The sequence below is a fragment of the Rhinolophus ferrumequinum genome, chromosome 22, assembly GCF_004115265.2.
Source record: "Rhinolophus ferrumequinum isolate MPI-CBG mRhiFer1 chromosome 22, mRhiFer1_v1.p, whole genome shotgun sequence".
In the NCBI taxonomy this organism is placed as follows: Eukaryota; Metazoa; Chordata; class Mammalia; order Chiroptera; family Rhinolophidae; genus Rhinolophus; species Rhinolophus ferrumequinum.
Genome location: NC_046305.1, coordinates 15,362,695 through 15,383,190, shown reverse-complemented (window position 1 = coordinate 15,383,190; position 20,496 = coordinate 15,362,695). Strand labels below are relative to the sequence as shown.

The 20,496-nt window shown below is 41.1% G+C and overlaps 1 protein-coding gene across 3 annotated transcripts in view; it reads left to right on the top strand.

The window, feature by feature from the left end:
* The window catches only part of COLGALT2 (collagen beta(1-O)galactosyltransferase 2), an 86,546-nt gene that overhangs the window by 49,337 nt on the left and 16,713 nt on the right, over nt 1-20,496 (top strand). For all 3 annotated transcript variants that reach the window (XM_033092755.1, XM_033092753.1, XM_033092754.1), the window contains 4 exons: nt 2,261-2,378; nt 4,109-4,243; nt 6,917-7,121; nt 12,277-12,396. In XM_033092755.1, coding sequence (XP_032948646.1) covers nt 2,261-2,378; nt 4,109-4,243; nt 6,917-7,121; nt 12,277-12,396 — 578 coding nt within the window. The remainder of the gene's footprint in view (nt 1-2,260; nt 2,379-4,108; nt 4,244-6,916; nt 7,122-12,276; nt 12,397-20,496) is intronic.

Sequence of the window (20,496 nt, the reverse complement as noted above, 5' to 3'; positions counted from 1 at the left end):
AGTTTCTTTTTTTTCAACCCCAAGTTGTTGCTCATGCAGTTTTGCTCTCCTGGGAAACCTTTTCTTCTCTGTAACCAGTTCTTATCCCAAACCCCACCTACTACAGAAAGCTGTTGCAAATCATTCCAGTTACAAAGATCTACCTGTCTCTCAACACTTGTGTTGCTTGTTTTCTATATCATCCTTTTTGACACAATAATACACTTAACTAACATTAACTATATAATTCATGCATTTTTTTCTAACTAATTTTTCAGTTCTTTGGCAGGCGCTAATATATACAAGTTACATTTTCTCTAATGCTATGTTTTTGGCAGGCATGAAATTAATACTTGTTGGATGCACAAATGAGTGAATGAGAATATGAATAAATGTATTTAAAATTTACTATTATAAATGTTTCTAAAGCTGTTACAATTCCAACTTAAGGAATTGTACAAGTAGAATGAATTGAGTTGCCTCGGGATAAGTCATTTATTGAAAGCCAATTTTTTTTATAATAATAAATGCCATTCTAGAACAAATTTTTGTTCTTCTAGTCTCTGTATATAATGTGTGTGTGTGTGTGTGTGTGTGTGTGTGTGTGTGTGTGTGTAACCTCAAGTCCCAGTGTGTGATTCTTAGTCTCTCTGTATATGCTTTTATTATACATCTATATGCATATATATATCAAATCCCAGTGTGTGAGCTATATATTGAGCAAAAATTAACAACAAAATTTAAACACTTTAAAAAATTTTGCACACTCTTGCAGTTTTTTTTAACTTAAAAATGATTTTGTTTTATTTTATGGTGATAAAACTAATATTTTCAGTATTTCTTTTTTCATTAAATGTGTTGGGTCATATTAGTTACAGTTTTTTAAAAAAATATATATAATGGAATTTGGCCTAATTAGAATAGCCCAGAAAGAGTTTATGTACCTCACTTGCATTTTGGTAATTTTCTCTGTAGCCAGATTTTGACTAAATATGCCAAAGTCACTGTAAGAAATATTAGGGAAGGCTTTTTGGGGGCAAATCTATTCAGAAAAACAGGAATTGTACTGATTTTCATTGGAGCAATAATTGGGGGAGACATCCCAGCGAATTGCTGTGTAGTACATAGTTTTATTCATTTTATTTGTGTAGTTACAGCCTCATTTTTTTGTGTGGGTTTTTATTCACTGAGGCACAGGTATTGCCAGTGCGGGTACAAGAACTTGAAATGTGGCCACAGTGGGGCCACTGTGACAGCGTGAATGTCCACGCTAGTTAGGTGCTTTCAGAAGGGTTCGCGAGGGTACCCAACCGCTTGCCTACGTGGCCGTGCAACAGTCCTGGCCTGGCTTTTCTGTGGATGCTGACAGAGACCCCAACGACATCATACATCTGCTCCGTGACCTCACTTCACCCGGGAGACGTCAGTGTGTTAGGTTCTGTGGAATCCTTTAGGGAACTTGGGAAACTCCTATTTTTATGCTGGAAAATTTCCAAATTTATCTCATGGCTAAATGGATAAAAACATGTCTAAGGAACGTGAGCTTTGGGGTCATGCCTGGGTGCAGATCCTTACTAAGTAACATTAAGCAAATGACTTAAATTGCTCTACACCAATTTCCTCATCTGTGAAATGGGGAGAATAGTAATAAAGGTGGCCCTCCATATCCGTGAGTTCCATATCCACCGATTCAACCAATTGCGGATCGAAAATATTTGGAAAAAAAGATTGTCACTTTTTGCTGGCGTGTACTACATAGTTAGGCCTATGAGGGTTGCATCTGTACTGAACATGTACACACTTTTTTTTCTTGTCATTCTTCCCTAAGAAATACAGTTTAACAACTATTTACATAGCATATAGATTAGGTGTTATAAGTAGCCTAGAGATGATTTAAAGAATATGGAGGATGTATGTAGGTTATAGTATACAAATACTAAGACATTTTATATAAGAGACTAGAGCATCTGCGTATTTCGGTATTCTGGAACCAACCCCCCATGGAGACTGAGGGATGACTGCGCTTAACCTTGTAGGGACACAATGGGCTCCATTTAGAAGCCACTGGAATATCTCATATGAAGATTCTTGTGTATGGTGAACAGCAAGTTCCTTCATCTCTCCTCGTGCCGGTTTTCTTTTCTGTAATATGAGAATGATACTAACATTAACAGTGTCTACTTCCTAGGGTCACTGGATGAGGTAGTACGTAGTGCCTGAAGATGGACGCACTCGATAATTATGTTATTATTATTATTATTACTATTATTATTAATTTTAGGTCTTATCCTGATGAAATTGGACCAAAGCACTGGCCTGCCTCCCGGTTTTCCCATGTGATGAAACTACGACAGGCAGCCCTTCGAACTGCGAGGGAAAAATGGTCAGACTACATTCTGGTAAAAACAGATGTCTGATTTCTTGACACTTGTTATCTAGAATGTATCCAAATTAATTGTCCGAAAACTAGAACCGTGGGATCAATCAAAACAATCTTTTGTTGAGGCACCACCTTCCCTACTTTTTAATAAAAACACAAGGGAAAATTTGGGGAACTTAGTATTGGGATACCTGGATTTCATCTCAGACCCACTTCTGACATGCATTTTCACTAAATAAGTGAATAAGCTCCTGAATGCTTCGAACTCTTCCATATAACAGGCATAAGAAACTCTGAATCTTTGCATTGTAGTTCACGGGGAATGCTACGGTACAGCAAAATAGCGTCTCACTAACTTTTTAGACTTTTGGAGAGATGAGAAATTAATTATATAAAATGAGATTCAAATTAGCAGCTCTGAAACTCCACTCCCATTTTGCTCCTAAGTGTTTTGGGGAATGGCATCTCTTGCTAGGCTTCCCGGTTGCTCCCCAGGATGCTAGGCTCTCATGGAGACTTTCTCTCCATGAAGAGGTTTTATCACTTGCCTTAGAACTTTGAGGATGGTCCAGAAAGTGCTGGACTTGATTAGGAATCGATGTTGTATTCCATCCTGTCCTCCATGAACCCATCTTGACCCCAAAGGACAGCTTCCTAAGTAGCTACAGTCCCCATTTCCCTTTTTTGAATGTTGACAGAGACATATTGTCCCACAAGGTTGTGGGAACCGAGGTCTTCATCTGTGACCCTCAAAATTCATTGATTTCTTTTGGCAAATGTTTTCTAGTACAACATGAGGAATAACACCCATAAAGCCAATATTGTCTCATGAAACGTACTGACATCTGCTCACTGTCACTGGACTGATTCCTAACGGGAGTATTTATGGACTTGTGTCCATCGCTAGGCCCTCAATTACAACAAAAATCAGCCCAACGATTTATCACACACACTCTCAATACAAATAATTTCATAGAAGTTTTCAAATTGTACTGAAGATACAATATTTAACATTGTATAGCTGTTTCAATGTCACTGGAGTGTATGAATGCTGAACTGCAAAATTTTTGGTAAACAGATTGACTGTCATTAGAACAAAAGTTTCTGATTATTTTGTGTGTGGTAGAATATACATAAAATTTACCATTTTAATCATTTTTAAGTGTACAGTTCAATGTGAATGGTTATTTTATAAGATAGAATCTCGTTATGCTGTCCCTATAAATGAATCCATGTTAACACGGACTTCTGCTAAGAATGGGACGTAGCTTCATTGGTCAGCATGGGTTGGTATAATGGACTTTAAACAAAAATACTACTTGTAACATTAAAATAGCATCGACGGGTCTGGTTTGGACCATGTTGGCATTACTATAGACAACCTAAATAGGTCTGTCCATTTGTACCTATAGTGGGCACTCCGTAAGTGTTTCTGAATGACCTTTACAGGGCGTGGGAGCCGTTACTATCTTGTAGGTTGAGTCCTGACTGAGTGTGTGCTCAGTGTGGTAACACCGATTTATTGCTTGGTGCCTTTTGCAGAGCTGAATATGTGTGAGTTAGACTAAGGGTAGTTTGCCTGAATGAAAACCATCAGCTACACTGGGTTTCCATAACGAGAACGGAGATAGCTGGTTCCCTATCTCATGAACAAGTTCCCGTGATCGTTCAGAAGTGTTGGGTGATTCTTGAACCCACTATGGAAAAATACCTTTCCACCTGACTTTATCCTTTTTTTTTTTTCCCTAGTTCATAGATGTTGACAACTTCCTGACTAATCCACAGACCCTCAATCTAATGATTGCAGAAAACAAAACCATTGTGGCCCCCATGCTGGAGTCTCGGGGCCTGTACTCTAATTTTTGGTGCGGAATCACACCTCAGGCAAGTCTTTGGCTAATGACTTAAGGCTATGAGTTATAACAAGACAGCCAGGTGTCAACAGTAGCCCTATTAACCGTTTTCTCATTTCCTCCCTTGAAACATGCATGTCATTTTAGAGCAAGCATTTTCAGGAAAGGAGGTAAATCCAGGTCCAATGCCACAACCCAGTGAGAGCGTCTGTATTAATGAACTATGAGGAAAATATGCTAATGAGCTTAACATTAGAAGCTTTAAGTTAACCAATAAACCTTGCTGGGACTTGTACTTTTTTACTCCCTGATTCAGAGATTTAAAATATATATAAAATATATATATATATATATATATATATATGTATATATATATATATATATATATATATAGGTTTTTGTCATTAAAGCAAACATGAGAACTCTGTAGAAAAATAGGAAAATGGAAAAAAGTAAAAAAAAAACCAAAAAACATGTTAATCCCTATCCCTCTAAATCAATTTGCTTTTTTTTAATAACTATATCATCAAGTGTTTGTAATGCAATTTACTTAACCTTTCTCTTTAAAAACATTTAAGTTGTTTGCAGCTTGTAACTATCATAATGACCATTGTGATTAATAGAATTCTTTCTTTCTATATTTGATATTATTTCCTTGGGGTAGCAAAGTGGAATGACCGAGTCAGAGTATAAATATTTTGATGACCTTTGATAATATGTTTCCAAATTTATTTCCAAAGAGATCTGATAATTAGAACTGCTATGGTAGCTTGTTTTCACAAAATTCAAGTTAAAAGCAGAATTTTTTATTTCCATCATCTTTCTTTCCCATTGTAAAATCTTCAAAGTCTAGAGATCTCTTAAGGTGAATGCTTATGGCTGGTTCCATTTTTTATTCTTTAGTTAATGAATTAGAGAGATAAATTAAACTGATTGTTGTAGTATATATCAATGTAGGATAAAGATGTGCTTAGGGGAAAAAAAAATGTATGTTGAATGTGGTCTTGTACCCAAATGGCCCCAAATTTTGAGTCCTTCTTTTATATTTGGTTTGGTTTTGGATGAAGAATGAGGCCAGTGCTGAGAAGTGTTTAATAACTGGTTCTCTGGGGGGGGGGGGGGAAATCCTGATTTGTAAATTTGAAAATTTTCCAATTTTCATGGTGTGAGTACGCTTACCATACAAACAACTTAAATGTTGTTTGAGCTAAGGGGAAAGATGGAGTACATTGCGGTATAGCCACTTGATGAGATAATTATTAAAAACATGCAAAGCTGACATCTGTGGTGCTGTTAGAATGGTGGGGATACACTTGATTTTTACTTTTACAGCTACCAACATAACAACTGGCTTGCAAAATTCCTGAAAATTTAACACTCAGTGGCTCTAGCACACTACTGGATGAGACATCCCTCTTTTATTACAATTATTTCCCACAGTTCCAAGAGGTTTGGAATGCATGTTATTATCCACATCTCTTTTAGGAAAGCATTAAGTTCATATTATACAAGTCATTCACTTCTTGGTGAGAAAACATTATATTAGGTTCGTCTGAATTCATATACTCTCAGTTAATAATTTGCAGTGTTTCATGTGGCAGCATCACTCGAGGGTTGTTTTTAATGGGTTACGCACTGACCCGAGCAAGAAGTGACTGCAGCCTCCAGGGCTCTATTATCTCCTTATTTACTTTCATCATTAAAAACAAACAGGAGAAATGTACTCTCTTATTTTGCACAGTAAAAGTAAAAATCTGAGCAACTTAGGGCAATTCTAATTTGTCTCCCTCTGTTTTTGGCTGGCTGCCATCCCCAGGGCTGGCTTCTGCTAGGACAGCCAGTGACTTCATAAGCTTAAGGCAGGCCCTGGTTTCCAGAGCCTTTAAACACATCCAAAACAACCGACCCTGGCGTTGTTGGCGAGCCAGTGAACAAGAATTACTACCTACAACATTCAATTTATGTGGAAAAAAAGACACAACTATCTCCTCTGCCTGTCTGCAGGAGGTGTATGAACTCTTTCTTTCTTCCCTGCCCCCAGGATATTCAGTAATTCATCATCGTCAGGAATGCTCCAAGCTTCTCACTCTGAGAGTATTGTTCCTACGTTGTCTAGAACTTTTTATTTGACATGCATTCTTAGACAGTTCTTTAAAGAACCAGTGTTTTCTTTATCCCTTGGAAGAATACTCCTAAGTGGAAGTGTTACGAGAACCCATGTTTTTTTACAGACAACACCGTGAGGTAGATACTAGTGCCATCATTCCTGTTTTACAAACATGAGGAACTAGGTTGAGTAACGTGACCAATACCTACAGACAGTAGTAGCTGAAGTGGGATTTGAACTCGGGCAGGCAGACGTCAGAAACTGTGCTCTTCATTGCTCTGCTTTACCACTGCTTCATGCTCATACTTCATGTTCAATCATAAGTCAACAAAATACACTTTTAAGAAATTCTTAAATCAAGGATATGTTGAAAGCAAAAATATTTCTGACACCACCTTTTTAGTACTGTTTTATATGGAAATCGCAATTCTTGAGCTCAATTGGAAATTCTTAGGCCAAAAGAAGAAGCGTGAAAGTGACTTTGCTTAAGGACTTTGATTTAACTGGTGATGACTTAGAAGGAATCAGCTAGCGGATGACTGCCAGAGATGAAGTGCTCAGATCAGAGAACATAGCTCACTTATTTGCTCTTTGCAGGGCTTCTACAAACGGACGCCGGACTACATTCAGATTAGAGAATGGAAGAGGGTGGGCTGCTTTCCTGTGCCCATGGTCCACTCCACGTTCCTGATTGACCTCAGGAAGGAAGCCTCTGACAAGCTGGTGTTCTATCCCCCACACCAGGACTACACCTGGACCTTTGATGACATCATCGTCTTCGCCTTCTCCAGCAGGCAAGCAGGTACGGTTTGGTTTATATCCGGTTGGCCTGCCCCCGTGGAAACACTGCCAATAACCAGCTCCTTTGCTTTGTGTATCTTCCTAAAAGTACTGCTATGTATGGAAGCGGACTACCTCTTCAGGTAGTGGTAGAGACAATGAATTAATTGTCTGCTGTAACCACACCAGCACCCTCTGCGTTGCTGTCCCTGTAAGCACCAATGGCCTCTACCCAGGAATCTATTCTTTTTTCTGAGCCATGTGGGAATGGTGGTGGTAGTGGGAGCCATGGGCAAGTGATGGGTTCTCTGTGGTGCTACTGCATCGCTCTGTCCATTACAGGAGTCCCTTTATGAATTAGAAAACAGTAACAGTGACCCAAACAGCACTGGCAAAGACCCCATACTTAAAAATATGGAAGTTTATTTCTTCTCAAAAAAGTCTGTTCCACCATGTTTTCAGAGACCCAGGCTCCTTCTCTATTGCTTTTCGACGCTCCATGACGTATGGTCATTAATTGTATGATCCAAGATGTCTCATTAGTATGGATACATTCTAGCCAACTGGTGACAATCAGAGAGGAGAGGGCACTGTCCTTCACTCAACCTTGACGGGTACAATCCAGAAGTTGAACATGTCACTTCCGTGCATATCCTAGTAGCCAGACTTAGTCACAGAATGACATCTAGCCATAAGGGAGGCTCAGAATGTTGTCTTCGTGCAGTATAGAGCCGTACTTCTCTCACTCGAGGAGAAGGAGAGGGCAGATTTGGGGAGGCAACCAGCAATGTATGCCACATTCCTCAGTCTGGAAGGAAAGACAAAGCCAGACTTAAGTTTCCAGTGGGATCTGTAGGCTTTTTGAAGAAGACGAGTCAGTAGGAAGGTAAGTCATTTCTCGTGTGTCACCTGCACGTGCAGTCAGGGAGGACGTAATTCACTAAAGCAGTTCAACAGGAAGATACATGACATTCCTAAAGCAAAGGTTTATTCTCCGGATCGTTCAGACCTTCCTGCCAGAAACCAGGTCCCATTATCAATGAGCCAGAAATATGACACTTGATCACTAGCCAAAGTGAGTTTGGGAACCAGGCAGATGGTGAATAAACTCATTGTGCCCGTCTAAATTAGTTAGGGTGGTGTGGTCATGCAGACAGCCCAGGGAGCTGAAGCAGGTTGTCGGCAGGTGAGAACGCTAATGCAAATTCAAGCTGCAACTCATCAGACCCCCTTAAACCCACAGGTGTCCCACTCATCTGGTGTGGACTTGGTAAGAGTGAGAATATTTAGTGGAAATGTGGAAAGAAGGCTGATTTTTTCTCTTAACTGCTAGGGCCATTTAGACCCTTTGGCAAGGTGTAGGCATTTTTCAGGCCTGTGTCAGGGCAAGAGCAAGGTTCTTAGTCTCATGTGGATTGGAAGTTTTCAAGAAGGTTCTTGTGTCAATGTTAATGGAAACTGCTTCTTTCACCTTGGTCTGTGATTTACTCTGACCTCTCCAGGATGGGAAGCAGACTCAGGACCTTCTCATTTCTTTGAGTTGTGCCAGTCCCTGTGCTTCAGAGCTTGAAGTGAGGATGTTCCAAGAAAGTGAACTATTAACATACAGTAATGATGCTTGCTTAACAGAGTCCCCCTTTATAGCCAAACAAGGCATTATTGTGACTCATGCACTAAATTATTATGATAAATTCTTTTAAACCAAAAACTGGATTTAGGGCTGGATGAGTGACACAGGCTAGGTAGGAAAGTTTCAGCTCTGCCCTTTGCTTGGCCTGTTCACTTAGCCTTCTTTCTTTATTGGTCAGACTTCTTCTCATAGCTCCTCCCCGAACACAGAAAGCAGATGCTGAGGCCCAAAGCTGCTTGGTGATTCAGTTGGGGAAAGGAGAGGTAGAAAAGGAAGGTGAGAGAATTCAGTGCCCTAGGCATGACTTTTGTGCCTAGCATTGTGTTAGGCTCTGTGTTTGGGGAGATAAAACCTTTACATGTGGAAACATAACTAATAGCTACGAAATAGTGAAAGCTGAGGGTTACACTGTTGGTACAAACTGTGAATAGGTCAGGAGTCAAAACAGGAAAGAATGACTGTCATTTGGAGGAGTAAAAAAGCTCTCCTAATATCCAAAATTTATAAAGAACTCATACAACTCAACACCAAAAATAACCAAACAATCCAATTTAAAAAATAAGCAGAAGACCTGAATAGCCATTTCTCCACAAAGAAGACATAGAGATGGCCAATAGACATATGAAAAGATGCTCAATGACACTAACAATCAGAGAAGTGCAAATAAAAACCACAATGAGATATCACCTTACACCTCTTAGAATGGTTATAATCAATAAAGCAACAAACAGCTATGATATCCAGGATGGCGGCATAGATAAACGCTGTGCTTGCCCAACTCCATGAACACAGCAAAATTACAACTAAATTACAGAACAATCAACCTGGAGACCCATTTGAGTCTAGCTGAACAGAAGTGTTATAATTAAGGATATAAAGAAGCCCCATGGAGACTGGTAGGAGGGGCAGAGACACGAAATGGGGCCGGCCCCAAACCCCGACGTGGTGGTTGAAAATCGGGAGAGATATCTTAGCTACAGAGGTTCCTCACGAAGGAGAGAGGGACCCCTGCCCACACACCAGCCTCCCCAGCCCAGAGTACTGGCGCCAGGAAGAAGAGCCCCCATAACTTCTGGCTGTGAAAAACAGTGGGGATTCCGACCGCCCGGGTACGACGGAAGGCTGTGGGAAACCCAGATATCCTTCTAAAGGGCCCGCGCAGGTACTCACCCTGGACTCTGGCGGAATGATGGTGACTCTGGAGGTGTCAAAGACTTGGGAGAGACTAAGTTGTGTGACTTCAGGCAAGGACTGGAGGGATGGCGCCCATTTTACCCGTGTGGAGCCCTGCTCCCGTGCAGCCGGCAGGCAGACGCCATCTTTACTGTGTTGAGCCCGCCCTCTCAGGCCAAATCTGAATCTGATTGGCCTGTGAGCTCTGCTGCAGCACCGTGCTGACTCACGGAGACCCTGCCTCACCCAACTTGCATACCAGGCACTGAACCATAAGGCAGCTGGCAGTTTCCTCTTCTGGAAGTCAAACACTTTTAACTCCCAGATGATGATACAAGTATAATATTTACACCCGTGTTTCTAAATAACATACTCATATTGCTACTTCTTGCTTTTCTGGTTTTACTTTAGGAATCTATTGACTCTCCACTATAGAAGACGAGGAGCTAGCGCTTTCTCCTTCCTTTGCCCCCTCCATGCAAACACATTCTTCCCATCACCCTGTCCTCTCGATATAGTTATGTGGTAATTAAGATAGATCAACAGTCAGTTTGTTGTTATAATCATGTGAACCTAATTCTAAGCTGTGTCATTTATAGGCCATGGTTAGTTTTCCTTTCTTATCTAACTTAAGAATTGCCTCCTTTTTTTTTTTTTTGGCTTAGTTTTATTATTACTAATACAATCCAAAACTGATACCTAATTGTCTAAAACTTCTCATGGAATGGTCAGATTTATCAGGTGTCCTTTTTGTGTTTGTGAAGATGTCTCTTCTGGAGTCTCTAATAGACTCTCATCTGAGTGGTGCCCCAGCTCTCAACCTGGGACCCCCTTCTCTTCTCTTCTCCATTGACTCCTCTCTTCACTATGTCCCAGGTCTTCCTTGTTGCTTATAATCTTTCTCCTCCTCTTGTCCTCTCCCTCTTCTCCTTCTTCCACAGCATCTGGTAACCTTGCTGAGAAAGTGTGATAAAAAGTAAATATTTATGATCTTGCATGTCTGAAAATGCCTCCCTTGTCCCCTCACACTTGACGGATAGCTTGGCTAGGTCTCATCTCCCCTTCTTACTGAAGCTTTGGCAAAGTTGAATGGTAAAAGGATTGACCTAATTAAGGTAGAGAGGCAATCTAAATATGAAATAATTTTCCTTCTTCTTCCTGAATTCATCACGACTTTGCAGGGGGGTACAGATTGGTTTGAAGTGCCCCACAAGCACTCATGGGGGCAAACAGCAGAGCTAGTGAGTTTGCTTGGTGAAGGCAAGAGAAGTGACAGGGCTTGGTGGACAAGCCCTGATTCAAGCCAGATTCAGCAAAGGGGAGGATAAAAGCTCTTTTCTTCTCCTGTTCTTCTCTGTTAATGCCACGAGACAGCTTCACCTGATTTGGCAGGTGATACAGCTAACTGCAGGAAACTTCATCTGCACAAAACAGAGAAGGCCCTATGCAGGTAATGCTCTCTCTGGAAAGCATAGATGATTATAGCAATGAACAAATCAGAAGTTTGGACACATAGACCAGAGCTTGGCAGACTCATCCTTTCAACTGAGCAAATCTTTTCATTAGTCAGGACTGTCAGTTCCTGGATCTATATGAGACCATCTTGATTCCTATATTTGTAGCTACCTGGTTGAACACAGATGCTGTATAACTCTTGGAGTTAGGCAGCTGGGGCTGTGAAGACCAGTGTTGAATATAAAAGAGGACTGTGGCATATTTCTGGCAGTTTCGTAACAGGACTTGAAATGCAGACTTTCTTTTGTCCCTTTATGAATCTATTATAGACGTTTCATGTCCATTGGTTAGCTCCAAATCCATGCCTGCTAAGAGAAGAAACAAAACCAAGGAGAGTCATGGAGAATTTTTAATGTCCTAATTTTTTTTTTAAAAGTTTTTTTGTTCTACGTATGCTTAGATTTAACTTCATTAATCTGTCAGCCTTACAGGATTTTCCTGTTTGCTTTCATATCAAATATGCATTTTATTCCTCATTTTCTCGTTATTTCCTGTAGGTGGATTACAGTGTTCTATTCTGTTTTCTGGAATGGGAATTCCTTGCCTCCCTTTTGATCCCTTCATGCCTTTGTGTTCATTTCAGGCCACAAGTATGCTTTTTCTTCAGAGAGAAAAACTCAATTTCCTCTGAGCTGAAGAATGGCCCAGGGTTTTTATTAGCCCCCAATGCTGTGTTATACTTTCTTAATAAAGGAGCATTTCTGAGGTCTCCAGATAGTGCCTGAAACAGCTACTTGTTCCATTTTATTACCAAACCAAGCATCAGTCACAGTCCAGCCTCTTTTTCCATAGCTGTTACTACAGTACTGAGAAGTGTGTTTTCTGATTGGCTGGCTTTGTCACTCTCTTGGGTTCTCAGGCATCCAGATGTACCTCTGCAACCGAGAGCACTACGGCTACCTGCCCATCCCCCTGAAGCCCCATCAGACTCTGCAAGAGGATGTTGACAGTCTCATCCACGTGCAGATAGAAGCAATGAGTGAGTGACCCATGAGCCTGGTGATGGCTCTTGTCCTACTACCACTGTGACAGCACCAGCCACTTCTCCCCTCTCCCAGGACTGGAATCTCACAGCCATCAGTCTACCTTGGCTATTCATTTGTTCATTTATTCTTGAACGTTTCCTGCGTAAGATATGAATATGACTAAGTCCTTACCCTCAAGGAGCGTCCTGTCCAGGTGGAGAGCTGGGTACACAATTACATTACACACAGTCATAAGGGCTATAACGGTGCTTTGCGGTGTGGATTTAAACTCTAACTTAGCTGCTTTCTAATTATGTGACTTTGTACTTTGGGTAAGTCATCTAACCTCTTTCACTGTGAAATGGAGTTAATGAAAACGTTTAGTGTTTTGGGGATGATTCTCCATGATATATATAAAAAGGTCTAATAATAATAATTATGATTTGAACTTAATTACAGCTTATGATGTAACAAATAATCATTTTTTTGTACATGGTCTCATTAACCCTTATAACAACTCAACGAAAGGGTTTTTTGTTTGTTTTTTAATCCCCATATTAAAGATGAAGCAACTGAGGTGTAATGAGTTTACGTAACTTGACCTAGATCATTCTGCTAAACAAATGACAGCCTGGGATTTGAACCGATCTCTCTCTCTTCAGAGCTCATGTCCTTAAACACTGTGTTGTTATTGCCTCTAGCAATAACTAGCATGAGTTCATAATTGGTAAATAATCAGAATTGCTCAATAATCAGTAACTACACTAATTATTATGTATCATGTGCAATGGTGGCTGAAAGAGAAAATAACGATGCACCCCGCCTAGGGAAGGATGTCGGAAATGGCTTCCCAAAGGAGGGAATATTTGCACTGAATGTTCACGAAGAATCTGTTATTTGTCACTAGAGCGTAGGTTATGCATATGTGGGTGGGGTGGGGGGAGTTGGGGAGGTGCAACGGGAAGGGAGACTAGAAAGTGGGCAGGAACTCAGCCAAAAGGCCCTCTAATGTATAAGAAGGATTTTGGACTTTTCTTGAAAGGAGAGGAGTGTTTAAAGGGATTTTTGCAGAGAAATGTCCAGGTGAAATCTGGATTTAGGATGACACTCTTGTGGTCAGAGAATGCTGGCTACAGGCACTCTATTAGTGGCCTCTTATTTAGTTCTTGTATTTGCCTTGTCTAATTATAGTTTTGTTAAATTTTCAGATTCTGAATTTTAAAAGATAGAACATAACTGGAACAAGAAAATAATTGGAAAATAAATCTTTGAGGGTAATAATGCAGAAATATCAGCCAGAGGACCATGTAGGATTAATAAAAGGATGGTGATGATGAAATCATATCTGTAAAGTGTTCTTAGAAAAGACGAAATAGATGTTAAAAGCACTTTGCACAGCCTCTGGAACCCAGTGAGCAGAAAATAAAGAGCTGCTAATGGACTACAACCAGTGAAGCATTAGAACAGGCATTATGTTCGTGGGCAAACATTGAATGCCTACCTGCAATATGTGAATCGCTCTATGAGGGTACTGGAAATTCAAAACATGTTATAACCAGTTCCCTCTTTCGGGTGTTAATATTTAAATGGGGAGAGAAAACAGACATAAAAAGACTCCAGTGATGTAGTATACTGCTTTGTGAACAATATAAGAGCAATAGGAAATTTGGAATAGGGAGAGATTGCTGTGGGCTGGTGTGATCTAGAAAAGTGTCAAGTCCCAGTGGTTTTTAAGCTGGGCTTTGATCATAGTGTGGAATTTAAACCAAAGGAGTGATATGGTGAGGGCACTATTCACAGAGGAAACAGGCTGAGCAAAGACATTGTTCAAAAAGAATTCCTAGAAGATCCAAGATGGCAGGTTAAGTAAACCCTGTGCCTGCTGCCTCCCAGGATCACACCAAAATTACAAGTAAATTATAGAACAATCAACCTCAAGAATCATCTGAAGACTAGCTGAACAGAACTTACCACTTAGATCAAAAGAACTTATAACTTAGGATCTAAAGAAGAGGCCACAATGAGACTGGTAGGAGGGGCGGAGATGCAAAATGGGCTGACGCCAAACCCACAAAGAGTGGTTGAACACCCCAAAGGAGGGAGGGGTCCCAGCCCCACACCAGGCTCCCCAGCTAAGGGTTCCTGTACAGGGAAGAGGAGTCCCACAACATCTGGCAATGAAAATCAGTGAGGACTCTGACTGTCCATCCTGGTGAGACTGAAGGTGTCTAGACACCCAGACACCCTCTTAGAGGGACTGCACACAGACTCACTTGCTTGCAAACACTCACCTGGTCTCCCCTGGAGAGGCAGCAACGTGAAAGACGTCAAGACATAGAGGGAAAGACTGAATTGTGAGGCTTCGGTTCGAAGGCTGGAGGGACCAGCCATTGTCCTTCTGTGGAGCCTGCCTCACAGGTAGCCTACCAGAGGGCTCCATCTTTTCTATGTTGAACCCTCCCTGAAAGGGCCAAATCTGAGACTGCATTGATCTGGTAAAATCCGCACATGCTCACCACCTTGGTGACACCCTGGGTCCCCGCTATACACAGCTCGTACTGCATTGGCTGGAAAACTCCGGGCTACGGAGCTCCTGTGGGCTACGCCCCACAAGCTGTGGAAGCCTGTTACAAGCAGTGGACAGCCTGCTGCAGCCCAGGAAACTTTTGGTGCTGGGCAGTGACCAAAAACCTGTGCTGCAACTACTCTTGGGCAGCTCTCAGGGATTTGGGAGCTTGAGGCAAGCAGTGGATTGCCAAGGTGTTTTCAGGGCGTTTTTGCACAGTGGTCACAGGCCTGGCACCAGTGTAAGAACCGAAACTGCATTAACTTTGTAAAAACCACTGCCCGTGCCATGTAACTCCCTGGAACCTAGCCCCACCTACCTAGGGCTGCATTACCAGGCACTCTCAATATGGGGGCAACCAGCCTGGCCTGTGCACCTAAGCAGGTTCTTTCACCGGCGGAGCCTTATAGGTAGCTGGCAGGTGGCAACAGGCACAGGGGGTCCTGCGCCTTTTGCTAAGTGGCCTCGGGCCCAATACCCATGACAGCTGGCCTCGGTTCACAGCAAGGCCATTCGCATATGCCTCCAAGTCCAGCACAGGCAGCAACCAATCACATACAGCTATGTAGCTCCTACCAGATAGCCCAAGGCTGGTCACAGACAAGGCTGAAATAGGCCTGCATGGGAGCCTCTTCCAAGAGACATCAGAAACAACACACCCAGAGACCAGCTTCAGACCACACCAGAACACTGCCTGGTTAGCCCCACGAAAGGCACACCCAAAGGGTGAACTTAACAGGCATAAGAGATCGGTGAGGCAAACCCCACCAGAGGCATCAGTCCCCACACAGCAGCTCATATAAACTGTGGATAAAGCCAAGCCTCACAGTCAGTCAGCCTGGGAGTCAATCCCACCCACTGACACACCAAAAGCAATCCAGGTTCAACTATAACAAGACAATACACATAACACACACAAGGGACATTTCTTCTGGAACACACGCCCAGGACATCAGGGAGATTGCAGCATTGGACCACACAGGACATATACTACATAAGGCCACTCCAGCAAAGACTGAGAGATATAGGAGATCTACCTAATACATAGAAGCAAACACAGAGAGGCAGCCAGAATGAAGAAGCAAAGAAACATGTCCCAAATAAAAGAACAGGAGAAACCTCCACAAATGGAAATAAACAAAATGGAGGCAACCTAACTATCAGAAAGAGCATTTAAAACACTGGCTATGAGAAATGCTTAAGGAACTTAGAATTTCAATAAAGAGATAGTAATCATAAAGAAGGACATAGAAACCATAAAAAAGAACCAGTCAGAAATAAAGACTACAATAACTGAAATGAAGAATACATTAGAGGAAATCAACAGTAGATTAGATAAAGCAGAGGATTGAATCAGGAGATAAAGGAGCAGAAAACACCCAATCAGAGCAGCAAAAAGAAAAAAAGAATTCAAAAAAATGAAACGAGTTTAAGGGGTGACTGAGACAACATCAAGCGTAACAACATTCGCATCATAGAGGTACCAGAAGGAGAAGAGAGAGAGCAAGGAATTGAAAACCTATTTGAAGAAATAATGACTGAAACCTTCCCTAACCTGGTGAAGGAACTAGATATACAAGCCCAGGAAGCACAGAGTCTCAAACAAGATGAACCAAACAGACCCACACCAAGATACATCATAATTAAAATGCCAAAGGTTAAAGACAGAGAGAATCTTAAAAGCAGCAAGAGAAAAGCAATTCATTACCTACAAGGGAGCTCCCATAAGACCGTCAGCTAATTTCTCAACTGAAGCTTTGCAGGCTAGAAGGGATTGGCACAAAATATTCAAAGTAATGAGAAATGAGGACCTACAGCGAAGATTACTTTAACCAGCAAAGCTATCATTTGGAATCGGAGGACAGATAAAGATCTTCCCAGAAAAGAAAAAGCTGAAGGAGTTCCTCACCACCAAACCAGTATTACAAGAAATATTAGAGGGACTTCTTTAAGATAAAAATTAATTAATTAATTAATTAATTAAATAAAATAAAAAATATGAATAACAAAATGGCAATAACTACATATCTATCAACGGTTACTTCAAATGTAAATGGATTAAATGCTCAAATAAAAAAAACAGGGTGGCTGAGTGGATAAAAAAATAAGACCCTTACATATGCTGCCTATAAGAGACTCACTTCAGATTAAAAGACACACACACTGAAAGTAAAGGGATGGGAAAAAGATATTTCATGAAAATGGAAATGAAAAAAAAAAAATTGAGGTAGCAATACTTATACCAGACAAAATAGACTTTAAAACAAAGGCTATAACAAGTGACAAAGAAGGACCCAGTAATCCCACTTCTAGATAATTTTCCAAAGAAACCCAAAACACTACTTTGAGGGGACGTGTGCATCTGTATGTTCATTGCAGTATTGTTTACAATGGCCAAGATGTGGAGGCAGCCTAAGTTTCCATGATGGATTAGTGGATAAAGAGGAGGTGGTACATATATACAATGGGATATTGCTCGGCCAGGGAAGGGGCTGGGTTCTTGCCATCTGTGGCAGCATGGATGGACCTGGAGGGTATTGTGCTGAATGAAGTATGTCAGACAGCAAAAGACAGATGCAATGTGATTTCACTTATGTGTGGAATCTAAAGAACAGAATAAACGAACAAACAAAACAGAAATAGACTCATAGATACAGAGAACAAACTGATGGTTGCCGCCCTGTTTCCCCAAAAATAAGACCTAGCCAGATAATCAGCTCTAATGCGTCTTTTGGAGCAAAAATTAATAAAAGACCCGGTCTTATTTTACTGTAAAATAACAAAATAGGGTCATTAATATGATATAATATAATACCGGGACTTATATTAATTTTTGCTCCAAAATGTACTTTAGAGCTTATTGTCCGGCTAGGTCTTATTTTCGGGGAAACACAGTAGATGGAAAAAGGCTTAGGGGGATGGGTGAGAAAGGTGAAGGGATTAGGCGGTATAAATAGGTAGTCACAAAATAGCCATAACGATGTGAAATGCAGTTTGGTGAATATAGTCAAAATATTGTAATAACTATGTATGGTGTCAGATGGGTACCAGACTTATCCAAGTGATCAATTCATAAATTATATAAATGCCTAACCACTGTGCTGTACAGCTGAAACTAATATAAAATAATACTGAATGTCAATTATAACTAAATACATATATAATATATAATATATGTGTGTGCATATATATGTACATATATATGCGCACACACACACACACACACATATATATATATACATTTATATTCACAGGATGTAAAGTAACAGCATAGGGAGGGTAGTCAGTGGTATTGTAATAACTATGTATGGTATCAGCTGGGTAGTAGACTTGTTGGGGTTATCACTTTATGAGCTATGTAAATGTCTAATCATAATCCTGTTTTGTACACCTGAAACTAAAAAAAAAAAAAAAAAAAAAAAAAAAGAATCATTCTCACCCTGGAAGAGAGTTGGCTTTAATCAATAGAAGGAAATGAAGTTGGAGAGTTGGGGTGGTTTCACTGTTGTAGTCCTGGAAGGCTCAGCTAAAACAGAACGCCCATCCTAAAAGTAGTAAGGAGCCAAGGAAGGTTTCAGAAGAGAGAGTCAGGCTATAAGTATTTATTAAACACTACGTTCCATGGATTATTCGACATGCTGGTGATACAGCAGTGAACAAAACGACAGAAGCTCTGCCATCAAGGAATTTATATTCCAGCACAGAGAGATAGACGATATATCAAGGAAGAATCCACATGGATATTTGGAGGAAGGGTGTTTCAAGCAGAACAACACACATGCAAAGGCTGTTAAGAAAGAGCTTGAGGTGCTCCAGGAACAAAAGGCCAATGCGGTTGGAATACACAGAATGAGAAATTGAGTAGAAGGAGAGGAAGTCATGGGGAAGAATTGCCCAGATCATGTGACCACAGTAACGAATTTGGATTTTAATCTAAGAGTAATGGGATTCCACGCGGGGTGGAGGACGGGCAGTGGCATGATGTGATTTGTACATTTAGAAAGATCACTCAGACTGTGGCACAGACACTAAAGTGTAGGGTGACCAGTACCCCTCTCTTGGTGAGAGGTGGTGGTGGTTGAGATGCAGGTTATAGCAGGGAGGTGATGAGAAGCAGGAGGATTGAGGATATATTTTGGTGGTAGAGCCAACAGGACTTACGGAGCCCTGGATGCAGCCCACAAAGGAAAGAGAGGAATCTAGGATGACCGCAGGATTTTGGCCCAGTATACCATTTAATGAAATAGGAAAGGCTTCATGGGAAAAGATTTGGGGAGAGAAGTCTCAGTGATGTAACTTAAGGTATTTATTGACCATCTGAATGAAAAGGTGAGGCTATCTGGCTATATGAGTCTGGAGTTCAGGGGGAGACTCCAGCTGGAAAGAGACCTTTGAGAGTCATTAGCATTAAAAGGATATTGAAACCATGGAACAGTGTGAACTTGTTTAGTCATAGGACTCTGAAAGAGAAGCGGGCAGGGAGGAGGACAGATCCCTTGGGGGAGATGAACAGCCAGAAAGCTGGAAGGAAAAACTGAGAAGTGTTTCAAGAAGGAGCCAGATGCTGCTGAGAAGTCCAGTAAAAGGAGATAGGGAATTGATCATTGGTTCTGTTAAGATAGAGATCTGTGATAACCTTGGTAAGAGCCCCTTCAGTGGGATGGTGGGGACACAAGCCCATTGGAGTGGGCTGAAAAGAGGACCAGGGGGAGATGAGAAAGTGGAATCTTTTGGGGCTGGGGAATAGAATAATAGAATGGTGGCTGGAACGGAGCGACAGATCAAAGCAGAGGTTGTTTTACTTTTTGTGTTGCTTGTTTTTTTAAGATAGGATTTTAGCATGTTTGTATGCTAATGAGAAGGATCCAACATATAAGTGGAACTTGATGATTGTAAGGCTGAAGTCCTTGAGAAAACCCAGCAAAGCTGGAAAGGTTGTCCTAGATAAGAACAGGGATGCTTCTTCCACTATGGCTGATGTGTGGATGGCAGAATGTGTAGGTGCAGATACAGCTGGGTTTCCTTGAGGTTGAAGGAAATGACAGGTCTCATTAGACTTTGAATATTTTCTCTATGATATATGTAGTCCGGTCATCAGCTCAAGAGAGATGCAGGAGATTTCAGGAGCGAGAAAATAGATCTCCCAGAGAGTGCGAGAGTAAATTTTCTATGGAAGTAAATTTCTATGGAAATTTTCAAATGTTGCATCATTTGGCAGTGTCGAGTGCCAATTGGACATCTGTGGTTGTACTTTTGAAATGACTCAGTCAAAACAACTGTGTGAATTTCTCTTGCAGTATTTTTCTTGGTGCTGAGTAAGTGGACAATTGAGTTTAACCAGGATTGGGGTTTTACCAAACAAGATCAACAGAAGAGATTCAAGAGTCTTTACAAGGAACAGTTAGAGTGCTAGATCATGAGATCTAGGTTGGGCGCTGATGGAAGCAAGGGCATAAAATGGGTGCGATGGACGCAGACAAGGTAGTGGGTCCCTGAAAACATAATTGTTGGTGCTAAGGTAATAGACCTAGAAGTCAACAGGCTCCTG